We start from the raw sequence: 24,678 nt of genomic DNA on the forward strand, positions 1-24,678 counted from the left end.
ACTGCTCTAGTCTTCCCTTTTCGTTCATATATACATACACCAAAATCAAACCAAATCCACTGCTGTCGATTCTGACTCACAGTGACCCTATATAGGGCAGAGTAGAACTGCCCCGTAGGGTTTCCAAGAAGCAGCTGGTGGATTCAAACCGCCGACCTTTTAGTCCGCAGCCAAGCTCCTCTTCACCACTGTGCCACCAGGTCATATCTGTATCTATACCTCGATATAGATATACAGATATAGATATATGGGAAAAAATTTGTGCCTAACTTATATAGAGAAGAAAACTTAGTTTCAAGAACTAGTTGGGTTTGATGTATTCCGTGCCCTTCATCTTATTACTCAGCGTTGACTGGGAGCCTCTAAGTGCCCCACTGATTGACTGGTCCACATCTGTTTCCAGGCCCTTGCCGTTGGAAATCAGAAAATGATCAATTCCACCACCACACCACCTGCAGAGGGGGTCTGCTCCTGGAACTCCCTGGTAACCCAGTATATCATCCCTGTGCTGTACTGCATGGTCTTCATCGTGGGGATCCTGCTCAACGGAGTGTCCGGATGGATATTCTTGTACACGCCCAGCTCCAAGAGTTTCATCGTCTATCTCAAAAACATCGTTGTTGCTGACTTCCTGATGAGCCTGACTTTTCCTTTCAAGATCCTCAGCGACGCAGGCGTCGGCCCCGGGCAGCTGAATGTGTTTGTATGTAGGGTTTCTGCCGTGTTCTTCTACACCAACATGTATGTCAGCATCATGTTCTTTGGCCTCATCAGCTTCGACAGATACTATAAAATCGTCAAGCCTCGTCTGACTTCTTCCATCCAGTCAGTGAAGTACAGTAAAGCCCTGTCCGTGATGGTGTGGATGCTGATCCTCCTTCTCAGCATCCCAAACATTATTCTGACCAACCAGACTGCTGGGGAGAAGACGTGTATAGAATGTATGAAACTGAAAAACCAACTGGGACGGAAGTGGCACAAAGCGTCCAGCTACATCTGTGTGAGCATTTTCTGGATAGTGTCTTCTCTGCTAATCATCTTCTATGCTGCTATCACAAGAAAAATCTTTAAGTCCCAGCTTAAGTCCGGAGGGAATTCTATTTCGGTCAAGAAGAGATCTAGCCGCAACATATTCAGCATTGTGTTCGTATTTGTCATCTGCTTTGTGCCTTACCACGTTGCCAGAATCCCTTATACAAAGAGTCAAACAGAAGCTCATCACAGCTACCAGTCAAAAGAAATCTTGCTCTACTTGAAAGAATTCACTCTGCTACTGTCTGCTGCGAATGTATGTCTGGATCCCATTATTTATTTCTTTCTATGCCAACCATTCAGAGAAACCTTATGTAAGAAATTGAACATCCCATTAAAAGCTCAGCATGATCTAGAAACTTCCAAAACCAAAAGGGAAAATACAGCACATGAAAGCACAGATATTTTATGAATTCCTCCACGCTTCCAAATAAAGTCCAGGTATGCATGCTGTAATCTCCAACTACAGAGTAAGAGAAATCCATAAGAAACGTACCCATGACAGTAAGCTTCATCTCTAGGCATTACTATCCAATTCAGTACAATAATAAAATAAAATGTGTGCTTTATTGTGACATCAAAGAAAAAATATCCATCAGCAGATTTTTGTTTGCATACTGAAATTTATTCTTTCTGTTAATAAAAGAGAAAGAAAGAATACACACATCATTCAATCCTGCTCCATCAAAATACAAGGTTTAAGTTTACAGCTCTAGTCTAGTCAGTGAACACAGAATTTTAAATAGTACAGAAAGCAATCTAAGACAACTAACAGGCACGTGTTTTTCTTTCAACATAAGAATTAAGTTTGTAAGTTATATGGTTTTCTTTAATAGGGTCATTAAAGACCAAGTTAAATGCAGGCACAGTTTGATGAAGGGCTAGAGGCTTGATTGTAATGAAAAAGTCAAGATGTCTCTGATTTCAAGAAGCCAGGTAAGCAGATAACCACTTAAGAATCCCCTGATTAATCTCATGGCATTTTTCAAAGGAAAGCAGACATAAATTATGTACTTTGCTAGAAGAACGCAATTCTTTTTCTGAAAAAAATTAGAGGACAATATAAGATACGTGTTAAATATGTTTTATATGAAGACTTGTTAAGCCACTTAGTGACCTGGGGGCTTTAGTGTTCAAACAGTTTTCTGTGGACTCCACAGAGGGAAGCTTAATATTAGCATGAGTTGCCAGCAACCTCCCATTAAGTGGTATGGAAAACAATAGAGTAACCTGGAAATAGAATGACACCCACGCACACATACTAGAGACCTGCAACATACTATTCTCTTAGAAAACCACTGGACTTGATGAAAAGAAAATCTAAAACTTACAATAATGAGTGAGAAATAAGAACGTGAAATAAAAATTCATTTATTACATTTTCTGGGAAACAGACGAATTTAATTTGTGAAGATACATGATAAGGCTGTCTGCTTGTGAGTTATTAAAGTGAAGTTCTTTCTCTGCTATGAACTGGCTAGAACATATTCAGCCCATCTTTCAAACGTTCTTGTCAGACATTTCTGTAAGTAATGCTTGGATATACGTCATGCTTTACTACGTACTAATAAAGCAATTATTTTTAATTTTGTCTTTTTTTTAAATCAAGTTAAATGAGAGAACATTACAAGATTTCTTCATAGTCAAGTCATGGGTAGTTTCTTTAATATGCTCAATTATGCATACTGCCCAGCAAATCCAAAAATTCTATTTGCCACTGATATTTCAAAAATACGGGTTTTATATGCGCTAGGGTCTCATTGCATTTTAGGCAAAACTCAGAAGGCACATCCTCAGTGTGTGATGGAGGAAAAGCTGGGAAAGTTTTCACCCTCTCTACTCACTTTCCACCCTTGTAACGGCTCCCTGCTCCCAATTCTGGGTTAAAAAAAAAAAAAAGGGGACAAAAATCACGGAGGTATGATAAACTTGCTTGGTAAACTAACCTTGCTGTATTTATTCGGCTAAATATACATGCAAACAAATCTGGCTGTGTTTGTTCTTCACAATGCCCATTGGCCCACACATTTGTGGGGTTTTGAATACCCTCCACTGGGCCACAGGAGAGAGCAAACGTAAAGATGAGATGAGTAACACCAACTAGGGGTTTTGTAACCATCTGCCAAAGCTGAGCAGCAATGCGAAATCAAGGTGTTTCAGGAAACAATGGGCAGCGTAGATGAGGATACTGAAAAGCAATAGCTGAGTAACAGATTCTGAGTATTTGGAACTTTCAGGTCCGGAGCAACAACTGAAAATAAGGCAGTAGGACGCTGGCAACAATGGAGTAGCCCAGAAACTTCTCTGAGATCACCAGGAAGCATGCATGTGGGCAACAAGGAGCACTTTCCAGATCCTTGTACAGTTAAAGCTATAGTGCAAGCCTCAGGTGCTCAGTGGCCAACAGGACGTATAAACTCAGGTGAATATGGTGGCAAACAAGGTGATGTAAACCCAGGTTGTAAGAAAACAGAAAAGAGGGAAAGCTGAGAGTGACAGTAAGCTATCTTATGCCTCAGGAAGAGAGGCCAATGGACCCTCAAAAAAAACAGTTACTGTCGAGTCAACTCCGAACCATGGTGACTGATGTGAGTCAGAGTAGAACTGTACTCCACAGGGTTTTCGATGGCTGAGTTTTCAGAAGTAGATCACCAGGCTTTTCTTCCAAGGAGCTTCTGGGTAGACTCGAACCTCCGACCCTTAAGATTAGCAGCCTGGTAGGTTAACCTTTTGCACTGCTCAGGAACTTCAAAGGAACCCTTAGCTCCAGCCAATGGTTTCCTCACTTATTCAAGGGATGTAAAATCACAAAGTTTTTTCATTACTGGGCCAGCATTGCACAGACCAAAGAAAACACATCTGTGTATAGGATGTGACATGCCAACAGCCACTTTGCAGCACCGGAATGCAGGAATCTAACAGGAAGGTGTTTAAACGTGGTTCCAGACTATGACTAAGAACTCTTCCTTAACAAGAAGGTTTATATTTTCTTTAACTGAGCTGAGGTTCAGTTCTGATACAGAACTGATACAGCAACATGTACAAAAGCTCTTGGAAGGGTTTTTATAAAAACAACATTTGGGACAAAAAGATCCAAAAACAAACATACAAAATCACAAGAAGATCATAATCATAAAAAAAAAATTTTTTAATCACACATGAAATCTACTGGCTTAGATGTCTGAACTCGCAAAGTCGTCAGCAGCCACACTTGCTCGTTCATTTCCTTCCCAGCCCCGATCACCTGTTTTCCCACCAAAAGAAGCAAAATCTTCCCTTCAGGAAATTCATCTTCCCCTACGTGCCACCATATAACTAGAACAGAGCCAACAATGTCTGTCCCCACATGCCAGAAGTGGGCCACAGCCGGCTCTGGGCAGTCAGCATGCCTGATTCCACCAGTCACAGGTTTGGATGAAACATAACCCAAGCTGACCAATAACAGCAAGTCCTGCATTTCTGAAGAAATTGTCTGGGAGCATTTGCTGTGAAGACGTAAGCTCTGGAAGGGGTTTTTCACTCTACCACCACAAGAAGATGGCCTAGAGCTCCTTATGAATTGAAACTAATACCACAAAAGGCAGACTGGACAAATGGTACAACTAACGGACTCAGCCCCTGCACTGGCCCTCACCTGAAGACATACCCGTAACTCTGGACATGAAGGTGCGTCAGCCAATACATCCCTGTTATTGCTTAAGTCCAGTTTCAGTTGAATTGTTGTTGCCTACAAATGAGAAAGTCTGCGTACATCAGCTTCATCTAGAAGAGTACTACAGAAACTTTAGGCAACATCTTTACACTACACTTGGTTTTTATCTGATGACATTAGTGAAGTGTGTGCCATTTGTTCTGATTTCTGTCCTTAAACCTACTGTGGTCACCTGTATCCTTTAACTGACTTTGGCTAGAGGGAAAAAAAAAAGTGTTCTTTATCCATTAATACAGAAAATATCTGTAATGTCAAGCTATAACATTACACAAATGACCAATATAACAAATTACTCCACCCCACACCCCAAAAACAACATGGGATTTCCTTTTGGGTAAACAGCGCTGTGAGGGTGTGTGTCTGGGTGGGAGAAAACCAGGGCTGTGTGGTATTCAATAACAAAAGCCACCTCTTTCATCTGCTCACCTTATTTTCTGTAAGATACCAATAGCATGTGGGTTTCAATTTCGTGACAGGACATGACCCAAAAAGAACTGCTTTAACAAAACTCACACCCGCAAAGAGTCCCAAAGGCCACTTTTCGAAATGCTTTAACCATTTCATAGCACTGCTTGTAAAACACGATTAAATGTTGCAGGCATGTATTGTAAACCTTCTTTGTAAACCAGCTACAGGAAGAAAACAAATTATTGCACACAATAACCAGTTCCCCAAAGCAGTCTCGGAGTTTGAAGGGACAGTGAGAAGTTACTCAAGGTGTAATTCTCTGCCTCCAAACACTTGGGGAATGAGCGCGGAAGAGGTGTTAGAAAAACAGACCTATCTCAACAACAATACAATATATTGTTCTCTTTGAAAACCTTATGAGATTGCCTGGGACTTTTGAAGGCCCCCTTGTGTAATTATATGGCTTCGCTCACAGCCATAGTCAGAGTTAAGATCTCTGTCTCCTACCCCCAGGCATTACTTTCAGTGCTTGGGGACCTGCAATGCAGGACTTCAGACCAGAGGGTCACCTTGTTGTTCTACTATCAGCCTCCAGGTGGCACCACCAGCCGTAACCCACATGGTGTTCAGCAAGTCAGAGGAAGCCTATAGCTGTATCTCTTCCGCCACCCCTTTCAAACTCCATACCATTTGATGAGCTGCTAAAACCCCCAAAAGTGCATGACACAGTCCTGTCGGCTTACTTTCCTATCATCCCATTTCCTCACATTAAAAAATGCTAAAAAAGACATGGTTTTTTATAGTCTCCATACAAAACCAAAACCCAAACTCATTGCCACAGAGTTGATTCCGGCTCAAAGCAACCCTATAGTACAAAGGAGAACAGCCTCATAGAGTTTCCAAGGAGCAGCTGGTGAATGCCAACTGCCCACCTTCTGGATAGCCGACTTCATGTTACTTAATTCCCTGAACTTTCCTTTTCTACACTAAAAGATTCCCTACGGTTAACTTGCTGCTTTTTTCAAGCTGTTAATTATTTATGTTCTCTTTTAATCCATTAGTTTTCTGAAGGAATACCAGCTCTCTGTGATATCTTACTGACTGAAATGAAAATTTAATCCTCTTTTTGTTTGTAAAGTTAAAGCCAATTTCAAATTCATCTTCTTGTTCAGGGAACATGACATCATAAAAATTTTCAAAGCCGTGACCAAGTATATTTTCTTATCCAGTTGATATTACGAAAGTAGCTAGGTGAATGACATGGAAAATGCTATTTTTTTAAAAAAGGAAAACCAACATTTCCATCAGTGCCAATCAAAAGAAGAGCCCCTTAAGTATCTGCAAAGTTACATTCAGAATATCCTGGTTAATAACTGATAAAGCACTGAGGAATATTGAATACCTACATGGAAAAGAATAAAAAGAAAAGCAATCTATGGTACATCAAATAATGAGGTAACACTAAAACCCTTGTAAAGCAATAACCCAAACTCACCTTCCTTCCTGCCAAACCTGCTTCTCTCCTGGGACTTCCCTTTGTTGCTGATACAATGACTCTCCCAGGATTGAAGGCTTGGCAGGCTGTCCTTCTGGTCCCAGACCGGGCACAGTGATTTCCCCTCTGCAGTGGTTCCCAATCACCCACTGTTTCTCCTCTAACTTCAGATCCTCATGACCTAAAACGACTGCAGTCACCCACTGACTGCTTTCATGTCACCCACTTTCTCCTCTAATCCGATGGGCAACGACCCTGCCAGATTTCCTGAACACTGCTGGATTTACAGCGCCTCTCCTTAGAGCCCTTGTGGTGCGGTGGTTAAGAGCTTGGCTGCTAACCAAAAGGTCAGCAGTTCGAATCCACCAGCCGCTCCTTGGAAACCCTATAGGGCAGTTCTAGTCTGTCCCATAGGATCGCTATCAGTCGGAATCGACTCAGTAGCAACGGGTTTGGTTTGGTTTTTCCTTGCATAACCTTCATGAACTCTCCACTGCTCACTTATTAAAGTCCTTGAGACCATCCAAGATATAGTCTCAACCTTTGCTGAGCCTTTTCCTCACATACTCCAAGCGCTCACACATACTTCCTGCACCCCAAGCATCTGTGTTGTCCCCCAGCCACGTAGTCATTTCTCATCACTTCTCAGATGCATCCCTCGACCCCACCTCAGTCAGGACACGGCACCTCCTCAATTTCCCCTCATTCTCACTGTACACAGTAAATCAGTATCACTGAAGCTTCTGTACATATGCCTTATCACCTCTTCTGCACTGAAACCTTCAAAAGGTAACAAGAACATTCTCTAGGATGGGAGCTATGCAGGCAGCCCTTAACCAACAAATACTGCTGTTAAAATTTTTCTTAAATACCTATCCAAAAAAAGATTCACATGACAAAGAAAAGAGAATTCCTCCAAAGAACCTTCTCCTTAGGAGTAACAACAGAATTTGTAAAATGTGTTCTGAGTTTGGAAAATGTAATACTCGTAAGAAATGGATCATAATGACTCAAGTGAAAAAAAAAAAAAGACATGAACTTCAGTGACTAAAAAGAAACAAGACAACATTTAAAAGTTCTTTTTTAGGGATTCCCCTCATGAATTACTTCATAATATAGATCACACCTCACAACTGAAAGGTAAAATGAACCACATGTTGATCCATTACCACTGTGTAGTCAATAGAAAGGCAGAAGGCCAAAAAGATCAGCAAGTGGTGACAACCCATCGCTGTTGAGTTGATTCTGACTCATAGCGACCCTACAGGACAGAGTAGAACAGTCCCATAGGGTTTCCAAGGAGCAGCTTGTGGATTCGAACTGCCAACCTTTGGTTAGCAGCCATAGCTCACCGTAGCTCTTAACCACTGTGCCACCAGGGCACCCCAAAGATTAGACAAGCCTATAAAACAAACAATAACACACGTGAGAAATGTGCTTCTTAGTTCAATCAAGTATATGAGTCCAACTGGGCAATACCTGCTCAAAAGCAAAGATGAAGAGGCAGGGAGAGACAGGAACACTATAAGAATGGACACAGGGAATCCAGGGAACCCAGGGTGTAAAGGGAAAGGAGGAGAGCGTTGATATATTGAGGGGACTGCAACCAGTGTCACAAAACAATTTGTGTATAAATTTTTGAATGAGAAACTAATTTGCACTGTAAACTTTCACCTAAAGCACAATAAAACTTAAAAAAAAAAAATCTTCAATAATGAAACTGTTTTGAGCTGAGAGCATCCTGAGTTCACATTCTAAGGGTTGCAAGCTCCAAGCAGAGGGCCGGGCACAGTGGTGCACACCCTGAGCAATGGCACACAAACTCAAATGAACGCAAACATGGAATGACTGGTCTGTTGTCTCCTCTGTAGCCACTGTTCCAGTCTGACACTTTCATTTTAACAAGTGTGTAAGCAAGAGTTGGGACACCAAAATCTAACTGTGCAGCTTTGGGCAAGACCATAACTTCTCCGTGCCTCGATTTCTCCATCTGTAAGGGGAGGAATCCTCTGTACCTCAAAAACTTAAACAATAAAAGTTCTCAGACCCACACCCGGTGGTGGCTGCCTAAGCCACCATTCCTTCCTTGTTAGCTACAAAAGGCTTCCATGTCACTTTCAAAAGTCAAACTTTAAGAATGTTAAACATTAAAAATGATGAACTGCTTGGTACCTGCGTTCAGTAAAATCAAAAGCATGATTTGTATGGATAGGACAGTCGGCTACAAGAAGATTTTCTCTCTCAATTAATAAATCATAGGGAAAATCAGCTTTAATTTTTATTTTGCACATACTCCATGAGAGTCCTAATATGTCATTTCCTAAATAAAAAGTACGGTGATGGCCAAGGTAAGGGAAAAATAAGTTCATCTCACTTCTTCCCACTTCCCACAAGTGTTGGGTTACTGCAATACTGGGTTAGTGATGACGTTCAATTTCCGCGAACATCAACAAAACGTACTCTGAAAAGCATCAGTGAAGAAGATGAGAAAGAAGTGGCTTGTGGAAATTCAAAAGGAACTTGTGCTTGAAGAAAAAAAGAGAAAAAAAAAGATAACCAGGACGCGTAGGGAAGAAAGTTGTATTTTCACAATAAATAAACTTCCACGAGATACCAGGTAGCCGCAAGCTCATTCTCAACAGGAAGAACAAGATAGTTCGATTTCACGATTACAAGGTTGGCTCTGAGGATTTCAAAAAGGAAAGAATAGAACACTAACAACAGAATATCTCAGCACTTTCAGATCTGGCATGCCCCATACAAACACTGGACTTCAAAGATTTAGAAGAACAGTTGCTTGTATTTCTCAGATTTGTCTGTAGCCCCAAAGTGAACCCAGGAACTAAACAGAAATTTGCCTACCTAAAAGAAAAAAAAAACTTTACCAGTAATCTTTCACTCTAGTCTTCCTTCACACCAGGTTAACATCCTTCACCCTCTCAGCTTGCAGTCACGTCCATCCTTCTAAATTCTCTCCATTGCAGCCTCCCTGGCCCCGGCCATACTTTGTGTAAATCTTGATCATAACCTCTCACTTGTCTGACTTTCTCCAAGTGTATTCTCTAGTGTGTCCCGTCCAACAATAATGCACATAAATCTAGCACTACTAGGATGAAAGTTAACACTGGCTCTTAACCAAAATGCAAAATACAAAGTGTAAGAAAGATTTGGGTTTTTATCCTCTTATTTATAAACTGATACATGTAAAAGGTCTTCTTTTGCAAAAAAAAAAAATAATAATTATACTACATGGATTCAGAACACCAGAATATCTGAAACAAATCGCCTCTATCATCATGAGCATTCTTACACTTTTCCAAAAATTCCCTTAGGCTCTCCCCAAATTCCCTCTAGCTAGACCTTTCTCATTTAGTCTTTTCAGGGAATTTCTCTCTAAAAGCTAATGTCAAAAGGGATTCATTTCTGTTTCTGAGGAGGTTCCTTCTGACCTTGTTCTCATCATCTGGAAAACAGCTAAGTAACTGTTTATTTGCACTCAATACTTTTGGGAAAGCTACATAGCTAAGGTCACCGTGACCACAGAACAACAGATGAAAAGGATAAAACACTCGACAGCAAGAAGAATGCATCCCACCCTTAAAAGAATTTAAGTGAACCAGTAAAAAGTTGAAGACGAACAAAATAAACAGATATAGCCTTCATCTTTTATGAATGTCCTTCTTCCCCAATATAAACACCGTGGAGTGTTTATATATTCAGTGCAAGGAACAGTATCACTGGTACATTTGAAACGCCTCTGAAGAAAGGAAAAAGCTAAAATAACATCTAATTCTGAATACATTGCAGTGTGGTGTAATAGAATTATTAATTCTAGTATTAATTATTACGAATAATTACTAACAAATATAACAATTTATTTCTATAAAATAACTATTGATAAAATCAAGAATTATTAGGATAATAATAATTAGACACCAAAGCACCCACCTAGCCAATGATGTGTTAGAAGCAACCAGACCCTAATCCGGACCAGTGCAAATTTAGAACCTCTGAAAATATGCTAGGGATTTGAGCTCATATTCTCTTTCATAAAAGACAGCCTTATAAAAGAAAGACAACCTTACAAAGCCAATGGATGACGCGGACGAGACTGCCTCCTTAAGAGGCAGCGACTTTTTGTTACGTCCCCACCATGCGAGGTTCTGTCAGACACTCAGTAAATGCCTGGTGGCTAACTGGCAGAACGAATATTGAACCAAATAATTTAAATGCACATTGTAGGGTTCCTCTACATACCATCCGCTAACTGCTAAGGACCTGTTTCGATGCACTGACCTATGTGGGGAAAAGTGACAAACATATTGTAGCTCGACTCTCATAACAAGGAGCCCTGGTTGCGTAGTAGTTAAGTGCACCGCTGCTAATGGAAAGGGTGGTGGTTCAAACCCACACAGCAGCTCTGTGGGAGAAAGACCTGGTAATGTGTTTCTGTAAAGATTAAAGCTTAGAAAACCCTATGGGGCAGCTCTACTCTGTCACATGGGGTCACTATGAGTCAAAAGTGACTCAACGGCACCTAACAACAAAAAAATTCATAACTTAGAAAAACAGATACAATATATTATTCAATTAAAAAAACACACATACAAATTATAAAATAATATGCACAATATAATAACACTTTTAAGTGAAGGTACATATATTTAGAAAAACATTTAAAACATGTGCCAAAACTATAAATATTAATTATCTCTCTACCTAATGGATAGCTCCCTCTTCTATTTCCAGATTTTTCTACAATGAGCATAAAAGAATAAAGATGATAAAAAATATACTTTACCAGACTACATTAAATCACATCTTTTTTTGTTTGTTAGTAGGTATCTTAGCAGGGATACGAACTACAGTAATTCTTTTTAAATTATAACTTCAAAAGGCTGATAAGTGTCAGCAGTAACATACTGAAGAAATATGTGTCTTATCTATCTTTATAAGACCACTTATAGTTTTAAGTCATAATCTCTTCAAGGCACAAACACTGACTTTCGTGAAGTCATTATGACAGAGACTACATCTTCAGTACTTAAGAAAACCATCAGGCATGACAACGGACAAATGATAATCTCTCCTCTGAAAAATACTGGCAAATCTGAGTCGCTTAAAGAAAACATACCTAAGACTTTAAAAGAACTTCCTAAGGAGACTTTCAAACAGTTAAACTATCTGCAAACCACAGTTTCATCGACGTCAATACGCGACATTTTAAAACCACACGAAAAAGAAAGGAAACTGTTAGTAAGCCAGCAGACCTGCAATGGGGCTGCTACCGCTGTGGGCAACCCAATAGCTCACACTTCTCTGAAGACTGGAGCTAGGTCTGCTGAGGCTGAGAAAACACAGACCCAGGTATGTCTTTTTAAATACTTACTACATTCAAATGCCTTTCCATCTAAGGCTAATCTATGATCTTCAGTATTTAGACCATGCAAGGACAAAATGTCAGCAGGTAAGAAGGATGCTGTGTAAGAGGGCACTACGCAATTATTAAACTCCAAGTCCATCCTAGCTGTGAACTCCACTATAATTTCTTCTATCTGATGAGCTCATCCATCCCTCTCAAAAAGACAGCTTAATTCACACAAGGCTGAATACTGAGCATGGCTCTATTCAGTAACTCAATTTTATAACTGAATGGATAAGCGCCATGTTGCAGGTCTTCGCAACAGGGCACAACAAGTCTTAATACGATTCTTCTCTACAAACATTACGACGGGTAATTTCAAGAAAATTCCACTGACTTACACAAGAAAATCTAGTGAGTTTATTTATGTTCTAAGCCATGGGCACTGTATTCAAACTAAGGAGACACACTTGAAATATTTTCTTGATTCTGCTGAGGTACTTCTGGGTACCTCAAATTTCCAGTGGTTAATAATTAGCTGACAAAATATTTATCACACATGGAACCCTGGTGGCACAGTGGTTAAGCACTTGGCTGCTAACCCAAAGGTCGGCGGTTCGAACCCATCAGCCATTCCATGGGAGAAAGATCCGGCAGTCTGCTTCCGTAAAGATAACAGCCTTGGAAATCCTATGGGGCAGCTCTGCTCTGTCCTATAGGGTCATTGTGAGTTGGAATTGACTCAATGGCAACGGTTTGGTTTGTTTGTTTTTAGTTCTCAAATTTGTGATAGGGAATATAGGATGTTATTATGGGAAGGTAGGATGTAATAATAGAATCATTAAACCTCTAATCAATATAGCCAGAAATTTTAAGTAAGCAGACTTGTTTTTCACCACAATCTAAACTGAGGTTCATGAAAGCAACTGTGAGGTGCTGTGTGATTCTCAATCTCCTACTGAATAAATATTGTTCCACTGTAACTGTTTTTAAGTAAGTTACCCAGGTATGGTATATACAGTCAGTTCTAGTTACAGAGATTAATTGATAGAAAAAAAAATTATTTAATCCTTCTGTTTACCATACAGTCATTGATAAAATAAGACTTCATTGTATAAATGTATGGTCAGCAGGGGCACATAAAGAAACATACTATTATGTTATTATTATTATGCAACATTTGAAATGCAAGCACCTAAGCCAAAATCCTAGCAACTTGTAAAGGAATAATGAGCAGAGGTGGGAGACAAGATCAATGACAACAAAACTAGTTTTTGACGCAAGGAAAAAAAAAAGGTGCATTCAAAATTCCAAGGTACAAATGAACGGTCACTATAAAAAATTAGAATCGTAAGGGGGTCAGTGAAGCCTAGAATAGGCTTCAGACATGAAGAGTTTCCTTCAGGCCTGTAGCATGGGTAGGATTCAGGCACAGGCAGAGAGGCTAAGAAACGATCAACAAGATCAGATCCAAGTTCTGCTCCAACAAGCTGTAAAATCTGGAGCAACACACAAGTACTAGTCCTCAGTCTCACCAGTGAATTGAAGATTAGACTAGATGCTATCAATAGAGGTTCCGTCCATCTTTAAAGTCCTATGATCCTAAAATTGTACCACAAGCAAAAGTAATACCAAAGACAGACAGAAAGGGACTGGCCACAGAACAGGAGAGAGATCCCATGAATCTAAAGTAGAGCTGGAATTAAGAGACAACGGGAGTATGTAACCAATGTCACTGAACAACTTGTGAAGAAACTGTTGAATGGGAACCTCAACTGCTGTGTAAACCATCACTGAAAACACAATAAAATATTATTTTTAAAGAAAGAAAAACTGAGAGAGAGACAGACAATATGGAAGGTAGGGAGGGTCGCAGGAATGGTGAAAGTAAAGTAGGTTTACTTATATGATAGGAGCTAGGTTTGTTTTGGAGCCCTGGTGGCGCAGTGGTTAAGAGCTTGACGGTTAACCAAAAGGTTGGCAGTTCGAATCCACCAGCCACTCCTTAAAAACCCTATGGGGCAGTTCTACTCTGTACTATAGGGTCACTATGAGTCAGAATAGACTCGATGGCAATGGGTTTTGTTTTGTTTTTAATATATATCAAATTTTTTCCTGCAAAAATACAAATATAGCCATCTGGTCTTTAAGACAAAAGAAAGTCATTGAATGTGCCTAAGAAGGGTACATACCACGAAGCAGCACCAGAAATGAGAACCAGTGGCTCTAGGAGTACAACTGAACTGGACCAAGGGAGCCCAGCTAGTTTAACTAGGGCTTCTGAGCCCACCCACTGCTCAAAACAGGGAGGGCACCCGAGAAGGTTTCAGTGTCATTGTCCATGTTGACTACAATGGTTCTAAGAGTATTTCTTACGCTTCCGGCCTTTTAAATGTCCCAAAAACACACAGTGAAAAAGAAAAAGAAAAAACCACTCAGAGTGCTAAAGTTAGATGTTTTGATACTAAGATAACTAAGCGTCTATTTAAGGATTTTGCAACCAATGAACATACACAAGTGTTCTAGAGGCCTTCAAAAGACATCTTTGGTCAAACTACTCAAGAACACGAACAGAAAACATCTGTATCAACAGTTACCCACAGAAACACTACTCAAGCCACAAAGCTCACTAAAAAGGCCTAGTAGCTGTGTTTTAAAACGTAAAAAGAAACAGGTGAAATTCATTTGAATAGTATATTTAACCTAGTATAACAACAACAAAAAAAAAAATACCACTTCGACATGGACTCAATATAAGAAATACTGATAAAATATTTTACTAATTTTTGTCTATTTGCATAAGCATAGCTATCTATCATATTATTTTTAATAACAGTTTGTACTAAATTTTCAAAATCTAGCATGCATTTTGCATTTATACCACATCTCAGTTTGGACTAGACACATTCCAAGGGCTCAATAGCCACATGTGGCTACAGGCCACCATATTGGACATGACCAGCTTACACCACTACGAAACCCGGCGGGGATAATGAAAAGGGAGATAATAAGCATCAATTCAACACTAGATCCCAATCCTTTAACTCTTTTTGCTAAAAAGAAAAACGAAATTTCGTTTGCAAAAATGTTCCAATAAGTTGCACAAGAAAGGGTCCACTTTTTGATAAGCTTTTTTTTTTTATTTTAGTACAATTTCCTGTCACCCCTTAGCTCCCCTCTCAGCCTAGATCCTTCCAGAATGAGAAACTTTATGAGTCTATGAAAAAAGAAAACCAGAAAGCCTCATTGAAAGCTCTTCGAAGAGGCTCAGCCACAAGCAAACCACTTTATCCTGGTTTGCTCTCTCTACTTCTGAGAATTTCAGCTCTTTTACCTCCTCTGTAAACCTTCCAACCCAACTGGTAACAAGAAAAGATACCACAACACAAATATGTATGGTCAAAAATACCCCTTTGAGAAGCAAACCCACATGGGATTTCCTGAAAGTCACAAAATCAGACAATGGAAAACCCAAGCGTCCTCATATTCTAGGATGTTCTCATAGTCCAGTAAATTTACCAATAAAATTCAACCTAAGAACTAGTACCCAAACCCAAAAAACCAAACCCACTGCCGCTGAGTTGATACCGACTCACAGCAACCCTACAGGACAGAGTAGAACTGCCCCATAGGGTTTCCAAGGAATGGTTGGTGTATTCGAACTACCGACCTTCCGGTTAGCAGTCTAACGCTTAATCACTGCACCACCAGGGCTCCAGAAGAACTAGAAGAACTAAAAGAACCCGTAAATACAGACTATGGTATTGTGAGTGCGAATGTGTTTTAAATGGTTTCTAACTTTAATTACTAACCTCCCCACCCCTCCTCGTTTTCCTCAAACAGATTCTTTGGATTTTCTTTACTAAGTCATCCTTAACTTACCTCAAAATGACAAACAGTTCCTTCTCCTGCACGGTTTACAAAAACCTGGAGCCATTCACGTATTTTTTTTATTTGGTTTTCCTTGTGGGAATTATTGGAAGCTGTTTTGCAGCCTGGGCCTTCTTGCAGAAAAACACGAACCACAGGTGTGTGAGCATATACTTAATTAATCTGCTTACGGCCGATTTCCTGCTCACTCTGGCATTACCACTGAAAATTGTTGTTGACTTGGGCGTGGCACCCTGGAAGATGAGGATATTCCACTGCCAAGTAACAGCCTGCCTCATCTACATTAACATGTACTTATCGATTATCTTCCTAGCATTCATCAGCATTGATCGCTATCTTCAGCTGATACACAGCTACAAGATTTATCGGATACAAGAACCTGGATTTGCCAAAATGTTATCAACCGTCGTGTGGCTAATGGTTCTCCTTATAATGGTGCCAAATATGATGATCCCCATCAAAGACATCAAGGAAAACCCAAACGTGGGCTGCATGGACTTCAAAACAAACTTTGGGAAAAACTGGCACTTGCTGACTAATTTCCTATGCGTGGCGATATTTTTAAATTTCTCGGCCATCATTTTAATACCCAACTGCCTTGTAATTCGACAACTCTACAGAAACAAAGATAATGAAAGTTATCCCAACGTGAAAAGGGCACTCATCAACATACTTCTAGTGACGACAGGCTACATCGTATGTTTTGTTCCTTACCACGCTGTCCGGATCCCGTACACCCTCAGCCAGGTGGAAGTCATATTCGACTGCTCCACCAGGAATTTACTCTTCAAAGCTAAAGAGGCTACGCTGCTCCTGGCTGTGTCGAACCTGTGTTTTGATCCCATTCTGTACTATCACCTCTCGAGAGCATTCCGCTTAAAGGTCACTGAGACCTTTACCTCACAAAAGGAGACCAGGACCCAAACAGAAAAACCAAGATGTGAAAACAATGCATAAAATGTGGAATCTTTCAGATGTTACGGCTTCTTGACAATAAGTTTGAAACTACTGGGATAGAGAGAAAACACATCAATCAGTAAGGAGAAACACAGACAGCTAACAAATGGGGCCTGGTTTGTTTAGAAACCTTGTTTCTAAATGCAATACTAGCCTGTACTCTTGTGATTGTTGGTATTCCTAACCCAAATATTTGTACAAAAGACTAAAAAGTCTTGTTGAACCAATAAAAAAAAAAACAAAAAACCTGCAATATTCTTGAAATCCAAATGAGATCTGTACTAGAGACTCAGAGGTCTTCCTGAAGTATTCATTTAAATGCCTAGAACTGACTTTTTGATAAAAATATGCAGAACGACTTCTATGGAAGTCGTCAGAAAGCCCTGGAGCAACACAGCTTTAGAAGCTTTTGAATAACTTTATTTAAAAGAAAAGAAAAAACAAAACAAAACCTGGCTGATTTTAACATGAAACTACCTGTGCCTAATTTTAACCCATCACTTCAAAGATGGTAACCTTTCGGCTCACTATTCTCCTGTTTCACATCTAATCTTTTCTCTAACACAAAAACTAAAAAAACTGTTATTTATAAAAAGACTTGGAAATACAAAGATGATCTTTAATGTACTGTATATACACATATTTTCTCTATATGTTAAAAATAAAGGTTTTCCACCAGTTGTTGTTAGTTGCTGCCCAGGGATTTCCAGCTCACGGCGCCCCCATGTGTGCAGAGTAGAACTGCTCCATGGGGTTTTCAGTGGCTGTGACCTTCTGGAAGCAGATCGCCAGACATCTTCCAAGTGCCCTCTGGGTGGGTGCCACCCACCAACCTTTCAGCTAGTTATGGCGCACTTACCCGTTTGTGCCACCCAGAGACCCCTCTTCTACGATGGGTAAGACAAACCTGGTGACTGCTTATTTTACAGTAACATGAAACAGATGGGAGCCCTGGTGGCGCAGTGGTTAACAGCTTGGCTGCGAACCAAAAGGCTGGCAGTTCAACACCACCAGGTGCTCCTTGGAAACCCTGTGGGGCAGTTCTACCCTGTCCTACAGAGTCACTATGAGTCAGAATCGACTCGACGGCAATGGGTTTGGTTTTATGACACAGATAGCCTTGTAACATTTTCAGGAGAAGCTTTTAAATTATACTAACTATTGAAACTATTTTTGAAATTCACATCAAAGGTACAAAAAAGTAGCACCAGTCAGAGGTCTTAAAATAGACACATCAATTCTATATAGCCAGGCCATATTAGAAATGCAGCATGACTGGGTCAACTAGTGCCACTCACATCCAGAAAAGACGAGCCTGACTCCCATGTGGGGTCAGCATCTAAAGTACAGGTGACTCCAGCTTTCAGGATCATACACCTTCGATCAAATTCTCCCCACTACCAGCGATGGGGCAAGATCCAACGTCACTGTTGTTATCTGAGTCAGCCCAGCAAGGTGACCCGTGCACAACGGGATCATACCATTGTGCTCCATAGCATTTTCACTGGCTGACTTTCAGAAGTAGATCATCAGCCCTTTCTTCCTAGTCCATCTTAGTCTGGAAGTTCCATTGAAATCTATTCAGCATCAAAGCAACACATAAGCCTCCACTGACAGACAGGTGCACTGGCCAGGAACTGAAACCGGGTCTTCCACATGGAGGTGAGAATTTTACGGCTGAACCACCACTGCCCCTAAAGAGTCACTAACCTAAAAAACACACACACTCACACACACACAGCCCAAACCCACTGCCGTCGAGTTGATTCCAACTCACAGCAACCCTACAGGACAGAGTAGAACTGCCCCATAGGGTTTTCAAGGAGCCGCTGGTGGATTCGAACTGCCGACCTTTTGGCTAGCAGCTGAGCTCTTCACCACCACGCCACCAGGGCTCCAAGGATTCACTTGATTGTGTTAAATTAAAAGACTTAATAGGAGAAGAAAATTGGCAAAGTTTAAGTAAGCATATAGGAGACCTTGTGTTAGTTTTTTTTTAATTTCATTAGTAAAAGCCCACATTCGAACAACTGATAACACATTTGCATAAGCTGCCAAAATTAAGAAATGGTGTTCTGGAGCTAAGAAAACGCATCTAATTCCCAACTCATTTTTAGCTCTGCATTGATAAGAATTATTTTCTTTAGTTTTAACTGAAGAAAACTCCTGCCGTCAGTTTCCCAAATATATTCCAAGACCAAAGAGAACAAACAATCAAATGTACAAAGTGCCTATTACCAAACCTAAAACATGGTAAGTGCTGGACAAATTCTACCTAGCCAGTAGTGATGGTAGGGACCTCCATCAGCCCTGAATAGCAACATCACATATCTGACACAGAGTAGGAATGACTTACCTAAGTTGTAGGCTGATGGAATGCCTGTACCCTAGAACCTTTGCTTGCTGGGAGTCTATTCCACATGTTTTACTGATGGGCAGATCAAGGCATTGTTTACTCAACAGTATACACGAAGCTGTTTCATTTTTCTGAATCCTTTGGTCAAGTCCTCTCTCCTTGGCCTTGACTCACTAGGGCCACATATTAGGGGCAGGGAGAGAGAGCATTTGCTCTTCACCATATTCTCCTCACAGGCATGATAGGTTAGAGTCAAGACTTCCCCTTTCAATAAAGACAACAGTCAGTCTATATGGCATTCCTAATGACAATGTTCTATCAGTATATCCTTTTACTCCCTCATTATTAATGGTTTAGTCTGAATTACATTCACATAAAGTGGCAAGGGGGTTAGAAAGCTGTTAAAAATTTGCATCTTACAATATCAATTGTCTAGCAGCTCTTTTCATGACTGCACCACACTCAAATTATGTCATAATTCTTCCTGAGACCTGGAAACATTTAAAAACTGCTGATCTATTCAGCCAGTGATAAACAAGCAAGAATTTTGGCAAGTTTCGAGATAGTTTTAGAGAGCCTTAGGTACAGAAGCAACAAAAAAGGGGTTCTTAATTGTACTTAATTGTACGAAGAGAAAAATATGGATTCACTGATTCTGAAATCATTTGGAGAGTTTTCTGAAATACCAAAAATTAAGAAAATATTTAAGTTGCAGACCAAAGACTTCCAGGAAGTAACACAATATCCCTCACAATTACATTTTTGATACATAAAAGCAGCACTCAATTTTTTTAAAAAAATGACTCACTGAAATTACACATTAAATTCCAAGAAAAAAGTTAGTGAACCCAAGAATAAAAATGTTTTTTGGATTTTGGTACAATTTTTATTACTAATATCAAACAACTAATTTTGCTTCCCTTTAGAAGAAAGTATATCACTCTGTTAGGACTCACACACTAAATTTCCTACCAAGCATTTTCCATGTACCAGTTCATAAATTCAACAGGTCCAAATCCAAGTTCATCCTCCGTGCTACCATCTCCACAAAGCTTTACCTAGTTCTCAGCCAGATGCTCTCCCTCCCTCCAGTATCCATTCACTGAGTGTCTACTTTATACCAGGCAGAGAGCTAACAGAAGGGAACCACCAACGTCCAATGGTTCAGCTTCCAGGGGCTCTTGGGTTTTTACTCAACTGCTGCACTTATTTGACTCCTTGTCATTTTACAGATATTTGTCTCTCTTCTATCATATTCATCTTTCCTGTCCCGTGAAATTTCTTACTCATCTGTATAACACCAAAAGTACCTACCACAATATAGCGCATGCAAAAGCCACTCAGTAAATGACTTTCAAATGGTAGGAGGAAAACTGACATTTAGACAACATTGGCAGTGACTCAAGTGCTCTTGATAAAAGGACACTGATATAGAAAATTCCATTTAGCCTAGCAAGCCAATAAATATCACACCACGAAGTTACTTTTCTAGTTCCATTTGGATTGCATCAGTACGTAAGCTAAATGAACAGCATTAGAGCAAAATGAGCAGCAAATGCAAAAACTTGCCTGCAGTCAGATGTTTCAGCCAGGCCAATAGTTGAATAACACGACATTCAACCATCACGTCCTATAAGGTGTCAGTTGAGAAGCAATGACTTACCAGAGGTATAGGAAAATGGGTTGCATACTGCAAGTGACGGAGGAGGCCGTAATTCGATGGAAAAATCAGCTCCCGCGGCTTTTCCCTCTTCATCAACTTCTCACCGTTAACCGACATTCTTCTTCCCAAGGAAGGGTTGGTATTCTCACAGGACTCCCCAGGCATGGGAGAAAAGATCTAAGTCATGTAAAACAAATGGTGACGATTGTAAATGAAAGAGAACCAAATCAAACCACAGAGACACATGCCATAACTTCAAATGCACAAGACACTCATGCAATAATATCCTTTCCTTATTTAACCATTGATCAAAAAATACATATAGACATTTTATAGATTTGCACAAATTCTGAATACAGGTCAGTAGCAATTTGTCAACATCATTCCCCTCCTGAAGATGAAAAAATGACAACATACATAGCTGATGTCACAGCTACGTTACCCTGAAGACCAGAGGTAAAATCAGACTCAGATAGTAGTGTTTTCCTCATGGTGCTACATTGCTGGCAAAAACATACACATTGAAATAACTAATAAAACTAATGAATACTAGGCACAAAAGTTTTAGTCTGTACCATAAACAGAGTGTTTTTTAGAAAACGTTATACACTGAGATTCATGAGGAAGAACACATCATAATTTGACTCAACCATATACAACATGGTAAAACCAGTTGCTGTTGAGTCAATTTCAACTCAGGGTGACCCCATGTGTGTTAGAGTAGAACTATGCTCCATAAGGTTTTCAACGGATAATCTTTTCAGAGCAGACAGCCAGGCCTTTCTTTCAAGATGCCTCTGGGTAGACTTGAACCTCCAACCTTGCAATTAGCAGTCAAGCATGGTAACCATTTACAGCACCTAGGGACTCCAAATAACATGGCAGAACCATGTATAAGAAGACTAGAGCCAGGAAAGGTATTATTTAGAAGCTGAAGACGTATATAGCAAATCAACATGGGCTGTCATGATGAGACTATGCTCCTATATACCAGAGAGATGATGATCTCAAAATGAACAAAACAGTCATGGACAACGAAGAGGACAGGCGTATTATAATTTACAAAGGAGACAACGCAGCCAAAGCTGTGGATGAAGCAAAGTGAAACACTTGCACAAGCTGATAAGTGTGCCTTAGGGTGCAGTGTGGCAGGGTCACACTTATATCACAAGCACATGAGTCATTCCAGTACATGGAGCAAGACACAGAAGGATGAAGACAAGTTGGGGATTAACAGCCAATGAGAATTCGAAGATTGAACCTACTGGAAATTCCGAACCAAAGTCAGTTTTAAAGTCACTCTTGTCTACTTCCTCAAAAATGTTAGTGGTTCCTGAGTCAATGCCCATATGTGCCATAATACTCTGTTCCTGATAATTGCCAGAGAAAGAGAGTCACATTGTAAATTTTGCAGTTCATTAAGACACTGAATGAAGCTAAACCATGACAATAAGTTTTTAAACATCCTATGTACTTTTTTTCCTGTTTTTTTTTTTCTCTGCCAGAAAGGAAGTTTTAAGACATGCATTGTTGTGTAAAGTCACGTTCTTTTCTCGTGATGAAAAAGTTTTAACTTCTACGTTAGTTTAAGGGATGAGTACAGAAACTTCCTGATTAAAAAAACTAACCTGGCCATAAATTCTTCCTTTGAGCTATTCCCAGTCACGTGCTCACCAACTTACTTTTCTTTATTAGAAAAAAAAATCTAAAATTATATCCAAGATATAAGATACCTTGATATCCAAGAATAGAAAAGGGAGAAACACAGAAAAAATGTAAAAACAAGGACAGTAACTTTAGTGTTTGCCCTTGTAACTTCTATTGTAGACAAATTAAGAGACGAAAGTATTTATACTTTTTAACATAATTAGGAAAAAATAATCCTGCTCCATTTGGACAACAAATCTTAAGAGTATAAATTCTGAATACATGTTTGCAATTGTAATGTCAGGTTTTTATTATTACAAGTATAGCCAGCATTTTAAAAAGATCGTAACAGTATATGCTTAATGTCTCACCAAACTAATATGAGGCTTTATCTTTTCAGAAATTATCACACTCTCTCACCATTTTCTACAATTTCCCATCAGCACCTTCACCTTTTGCCTTGAAAATTTCAGAAAGTATCTGAACAATGCCCAAAATATCAGAACTTGCAGAAAATTACATGGCCACTCTCACATCATAAAAGAATTTGTTGAAAAGAGCAATTCCACAACATTTAAGAAATACAAATAAAAACTGAATTAATTGAAAAGAAAATACGATGTGTATGACTAAAACAGTTTTCGGTTACGTTTAAAAGAGTGATATAAGTAATGAATGATACATTGGAAGAAAGATACTGCTAAGAATGAAAACTCAGCGGGGACTTTAGGGCCAAGAAAAGTTCCATTTTGAAGCCCCACGTTCAAGGCAAAATGGAGACTGGAAACATATAAAATTGGAACATATAATGCCAATCCAATGAAAAATTTTATGGCCTATCCAATGTTTTCATTAATAGTTTTGTAATGGCTAAAACAAAATTCTGGAAAACATCAAAAAATGTAAACGTCCCTCGTGAGTAAGGAGTAGAGATAAATGAGCTTTGTGGCAAAAGAATAAAACTTTAAAGCTATTACCCGCCCCCCACCCCCAAAGTATCCACATCAGAATTTACTTTCTTAGGGGGCTGGGCACACCTGCAAGGCCATACCTCCATTTTCACATCATGGTCCTTTGAATAGTGCTCGTCTACGTTTTCTCCCGCTGGCGACCGTGGCCGCGTGGAGGCGCTGACTGACAAGTCCCCTCGAGATATGAGGGTGCACATGTAGGCGTCGTGGGAGAAGACATCGTGGCGGATGAACTCACAGAACAACAGCACCAGGTTCACAAACTCCACCTTTTCACATTCGCTGTTCGGGTCCGCTATCAAGAAACAAATCCAATCGAGAATTTCGTTCCATTGACATGGTGGGGGGAAAAGAAAAATTACAAAGGCTTAACATTTTCACTACTTTTCACGATCAATCTTTTTTTTGGTTGTTACAAAACAAAATTTATTGAAAGATTTACTAAGAGGCACTAAGGTTTTGTGCAGGTTCTAACATGCAGGTTCTGGTTGTCCCATTATAACTGAGAAAGAGTATCCAGTTAAGAGTCTAGCTGTTACCCAAAAGGTTGGCAGTTCAAATCCACCAGCTGCTCCTTGGAAACCCTACGGGGCAGTTCTACTCTGTCCTGTAGGGTCTCTATGAGTCAGAATCCACCCGAAGGCAATGAGTACTAACAGTACCATTGCTTGCTGCTTTACACCTTTCTTCTCCACAAACATCTCCTTCCCCCTTCCACACTTTTCCCCCCATTTCTATGTTCGTTTTTCTGTTGCTTCATCTCTGTCTGGAGATCCTTCCTGCTGTATTTTGTCATATGGAAACCTCAATATTATATCAAGCCTACTTAGCTCACACAAATGAATTTTTTAAAGTATCCACCATAGTATGAATCCAATGGGTGGTTCTTTATTCTCCAGACCCCCATCTCTCCACAAAGACAGAAAAAGAAGTGAAGAAGACATGAACATCCAAGACAGTGCAGACAAGCAGCCAACCATCTTTACAGATTAATCCTTCGTATCAAGGCCCTGGTTATAGTTTTGTTTGCTTTCCCTCCATTCTAAGAGTACAAGTTAGAAATCAGAAATTTAGAGACTATTCTGAATCACAATATACAATGAAACCTTACAAGAACTTAGCTTCTCTATTTTGGCAAGAGAGATCTAAAGGGGGAAATTGTTGTTAGGTGTCATCGAGTCAGT

The 24,678-nt window shown here is 39.8% G+C and overlaps 3 protein-coding genes across 3 annotated transcripts in view; 2 read left to right on the plus strand and 1 right to left on the minus strand.

Moving 5' to 3' along the window:
- Positions 1–24,678, minus strand: part of MED12L (mediator complex subunit 12L) — a 359,000-nt gene that overhangs the window by 213,299 nt on the left and 121,023 nt on the right. Inside the window, 2 exon segments of the mRNA XM_023733846.1 lie at positions 20,877–21,053; positions 23,575–23,789. Coding sequence (XP_023589614.1) covers positions 20,877–21,053; positions 23,575–23,789 — 392 coding nt within the window.
- On the plus strand, positions 278–2,911 carry P2RY14 (purinergic receptor P2Y14). The gene has a single exon (XM_012556322.2). The coding sequence runs from the start codon at positions 428–430 to the stop codon at positions 1,442–1,444; it is 1,017 nt and encodes a 338-aa protein (XP_012411776.1). The 5' UTR covers positions 278–427; the 3' UTR covers positions 1,445–2,911.
- GPR171 (G protein-coupled receptor 171) lies at positions 11,182–17,536 on the plus strand. The gene is made up of 2 exons (XM_004379188.2): positions 11,182–12,014; positions 15,853–17,536. The coding sequence occupies exons 1-2, from the start codon at positions 11,667–11,669 to the stop codon at positions 16,855–16,857; spliced, it is 1,353 nt and encodes a 450-aa protein (XP_004379245.2). The 5' UTR covers positions 11,182–11,666; the 3' UTR covers positions 16,858–17,536.

Source organism: Trichechus manatus, unplaced genomic scaffold (genome assembly GCF_000243295.1).
Source record: "Trichechus manatus latirostris isolate Lorelei unplaced genomic scaffold, TriManLat1.0 scaffold00062, whole genome shotgun sequence".
Lineage (NCBI taxonomy): Eukaryota > Metazoa > Chordata > Mammalia > Sirenia > Trichechidae > Trichechus > Trichechus manatus.